Source organism: Mustela lutreola, chromosome 1, assembly GCF_030435805.1.
Source record: "Mustela lutreola isolate mMusLut2 chromosome 1, mMusLut2.pri, whole genome shotgun sequence".
Taxonomy (NCBI): Eukaryota; Metazoa; Chordata; class Mammalia; order Carnivora; family Mustelidae; genus Mustela; species Mustela lutreola.
The window spans coordinates 236,506,353-236,510,403 of record NC_081290.1 but is presented as its reverse complement, the minus strand read 5'-3'; the positions used below and the strand labels follow the sequence as shown (position 1 = coordinate 236,510,403).

The following is a 4,051-nucleotide window of genomic DNA, read 5'->3' as shown; positions in this document are numbered from 1 at the left end:
ATTTTAATTTTCCGAAGTCAATTCACTTCCTTTAAGTTCTGGTACTTCCCATCAGCCACACATGTTTAAGTGAGTATGCATTTTCCATCACACGGACTCTAAAAGGAATTTAATCAGGAGAAGACAGTGAAGTATGATGCTTGGCTCATGAAAATTCATAGCCCCTGGTCTGGGTATTATGAGACTTTTACATCTATATCCTTAGTCACTTCCTGAAAATGATGGAAGGTGAAAGATGTGATATGATATATCACATATGTGATATGTGATAGGTAAGAGGCAAACCATGCAGTTCAGATCTTCAGGCATGTCTAGAGAGAGGATTAGGACTGTAATTTTTTCTCCAAGTTCCTGCCTTTCAAATGGAATTAGAGCATTCATGGTTGAGAAAAGTCGAGCTAGAACACAATTAGTTGCTGCTCTTTCCCACTCTTCTCAGTATTTTCCCAATCCCCTCTTTAATCTCCTGGGTTCGTACCCCATAGACAATGGGGTTGAGAGCTGCAGGAATTACATGGTGTAGGACATTAAGTAAGATGGGGATATCAGGGGAAATTTTTTTCTTGGCAATATGGGTAAAAACAAAAACCAGAAGGATGGTGCTGAAGAAAAGGATGAGAATGAAGTGGGAGCCACATGTGCTCAGAGCTTTGGCAGCTGCCCCTTTTGCCTTGAGTCTAAGAACAGCTCTTAGAATTAAAGTATAGGAGAGGAAGATGAGGATGAGGTCAGAGCCCAGAAGAGTCCAGGCCACAATTAACTGGTATATTTTGTTAAGGACAATGTTATCACAGGAGAGCTTGGACACAGAGAGGTTGGCACAGATACAGTTTTCAATTATATGTTTTCCACAATAATGGAGCCGGGCAGAGAGAATGGGAATGAACATAGTAAGAAATGCATTCCTGGCCAAAATAAAAATAGCAGCCTTAGCTACAAATTGGTCAGTGATAATGGATGGGTACCTCAATGGGTGGCAGATGGCCACGTAGCGGTCATAGGCCATGACCATGAATGTGCAGGACTCCATGGCAAGAAAGCAATTCATGATATACATCTGAAGGAAGCAGGCATAGAAGCTGATGGACTTGAGGTCAAACCAGAATATGGCCAGGACCTTGGGGATGACAGTGAGGCAGAGCACAATATCCAGCAGAGAGAGGATGCTGAGTAGGTAGTACATGGGCTCATGCAGAGAGACCTCCAGCCGGATGGTGACCAGGAGAACACCATTGGCTCCCATGGCCAGAAGAAAGAGGAGGCTGAGGGGCAGGGACAACCAGAACTTCCAGCTGGGGGACTTGACAAAACAATTCAGGAGGAAGTTTGAAGCCTCAGTGGAGATGGTGCCATTTGGATGTGCTGTCATCTTTTGTCTTTTTAGTGATCTGTAAAATTAAGGTAAAAATTAGCTACTGACTCAAGACCCATGAATTTGCAATAATCTCCTTCACTTAGGTGATACTCATGACTCCTAGCAGGTTGTCCACAACCATGTGAATTCATCTGTGACATAGTATTAGGACATTCCTATCACTTTAAGCAGTATAGAGGACTGGGGAAATATGGCTTGTTTATACATGTTTGATTACTTTGAGGTTTATTTTTAATTTTTTTTTAATTTCATAGCAGCTTTATTTTTAAGAATTGAAAACAGTGGAAATGTTCATCAATGTCCATCAATAGAGCAAAGACAAATTATGATCTATTCATTAAGGAGATTACTATTCAACATCAAAATGAACTATTTACAATTGGAGATTCTCAAAGTAATGATGCTTTTCTCAAAGAAAAGCCAGGCAATGAATAGTATATACTGTGTGATTCCATGACTATAAAAAATCTAGAAAATACAAATTTATATATAGTCACAGTCATCAAATATATTGGTGAGATTTTAGTGCCTTCTTCTTTTTTTAATAATTTTTTATTTTTTATAAACATATATTTTTATCCCCAGGGGTACAGGTCTGTGAATCACCAGGTTTACACACTTCACAGCATTCACCAAAGCACATACCCTCCCCAATGTCCATAATCCCACCCCCTTCTCCCAAACCTCCTCCCCCCAGCAACCCTCAGTTTGTTTTGTGAGATTAAGAGTCACTTATGGTTTGTCTCCCTCCCAATCCCATCTTGTTTCATTGATTCTTCTCCTACCCATTTAAGCCCCCATGTTGCATCACCACTTCCTCATATCAGGGAGATCATATGATAGTTGTCTTTCTTCACTTGACTTATTTCGCTAAGCATGATACGCTCTAATTCCATCCATGTTGTCGCAAATGGCAAGATTTCATTTCTTTTGATGGTTGCATAGTATTCCATTGTGTATATATAACACATCTTCTTGATCCATTCATCTGTTGATGGATATCTAGGTTCTTTCCATAGTTTGGCTCTTGTGGACATTGCTGCTATAAACATTCGGGTACACGTGCCCCTTTGGATCACTACGTTTGTATCATGAAAGAAATTGAGGGAGACACAAAGAAATGGAAAAATATTCCATGCTCCTGGATTGGAAGAATAAATATTGTGAAAATGTCTATGCTACCTAAAGCAATCTACACATTTAATGCAATTCCTATCAAAGTACCATCCATCTTTTTCAAAGAAATGGAAAAAATAATGCTAAAATTTATATGGAACCAGAAAAGACCTCGAATAGCCAAAGGGATATTGAAAAAGAAAGCCAACCTTGGTGGCATCACAATTCCGGACTTCAAGCTCTATTACAAAGCTTTCATCATCAAGACAGCATGGTACTTGCACAAAAACAGACACATAGATCAATGGAACAGAATAGAGAGCCCAGAAATAGACCCTCAACTCTACAGTCAACTAATCTTCGACAAAGCAGGAAAGAATGTCCAATGGAAGAAAGACAGCCTCTTCAATAAATGGTGCTGGGAAAATTGGACAGCCACATGCAGAAAAATGAAATTGGACCATTTCTTTACACCACACACAAAAATAGACTCAAAATGGATGAAGGACCTCAATGTGCGAAAGGAATCCATCAAAATCCTGAGGAGAACACAGGCAGCAACCTCTTCGACCTCAATCGCAGCAACATCTTCCTAGGAACAACGCCAAAGGCAAGGGAAGCAAGGGAAAAAATGAACTATTGGGATTTCATCAAGATCAAAAGCTTTTGCACAGCAAAGGAAACAGTTAACAAAATCAAAAGACAACTGACAGAATGGGAGAAGATATTTGCAAACGACATATCAGATAAAGGACTAGTGTCCAGAATCTATAAAGAACTTAACAAACTCAACACCCAGAGAACAAATAATCCAATCAAGAAATGGGCAGAGGACATGAACAGACATTTCTACAAAGAAGACATCCAGATGGCCAACAGACACATGAAAAAGTGCTCCATATCACTCGGCATCAGGGAAATACAAATCAAAACCACAATGCGATATCACCTCACACCAGTCAGAATGGCTAAAATCAACAAGTCAGGAAATGACGATGCTGGCGAGGATACGGAGAAAGGAGAACCCTCCTACACTGTTGGTGGGAATGCATGCTGGTGCAGCCACTCTGGAAAACAGCATGGAGGTTCCTCAAAATGTTGAAAATAGAACTGCCCTATGACACAGCAATTGCACTATTGGGTATTTACCCTAAGGTTTATTTTTAAATGAATTGTTATTTCTTTCTTTTAAAGATTTTATTTATTTATTTGAGAGAGAGAGTGAGAGAGCGAGAGAGAGTGAGAGCATAAGAGGGGAGAAGATCAGAGGGAGAAGGAGACTCTCCGTGGAGCTGGAGCCTGATGCAGAACTTGATCCTGGGACTCCGGGATTATGAGCTGAGCCAAAGGCAGTGGCTTAAACAACTGAGCCACCCAGGTGCCTCTGAATTGTTATTTCTTAACAGAAACTAAAGAGAAGGAATTACTTAGTAAACTACTTTTTGACAGTTTTGTTCCCAGATTTGCATGAGTAAGTTTATTTTTTTGTGTGTTTTTAATGATGATATAGACTACCATATGACAATTTAACTATAGAAATATGCTCAGATAAGTATCAGA

General features: G+C 39.7%; 1 protein-coding gene across 1 annotated transcript; it reads right to left on the bottom strand.

The window, feature by feature from the left end:
• Nucleotides 1-409: 409 nt before the first annotated feature.
• LOC131837058 (olfactory receptor 56A3-like) lies at nt 410-1,369 on the bottom strand. Its single transcript, XM_059183354.1, has one exon. It carries the CDS (start codon nt 1,367-1,369, stop codon nt 410-412), a length of 960 nt encoding a protein of 319 aa, XP_059039337.1.
• Nucleotides 1,370-4,051: the final 2,682 nt, after the last annotated feature.

Bases quoted from the DNA above. Each gene is read 5' to 3' on its own strand.
- LOC131837058 (XM_059183354.1), bottom strand. From the start codon at position 1,369: ATGACAGCACATCCAAATGGCACCATCTCCACTGAGGCTTCAAACTTC.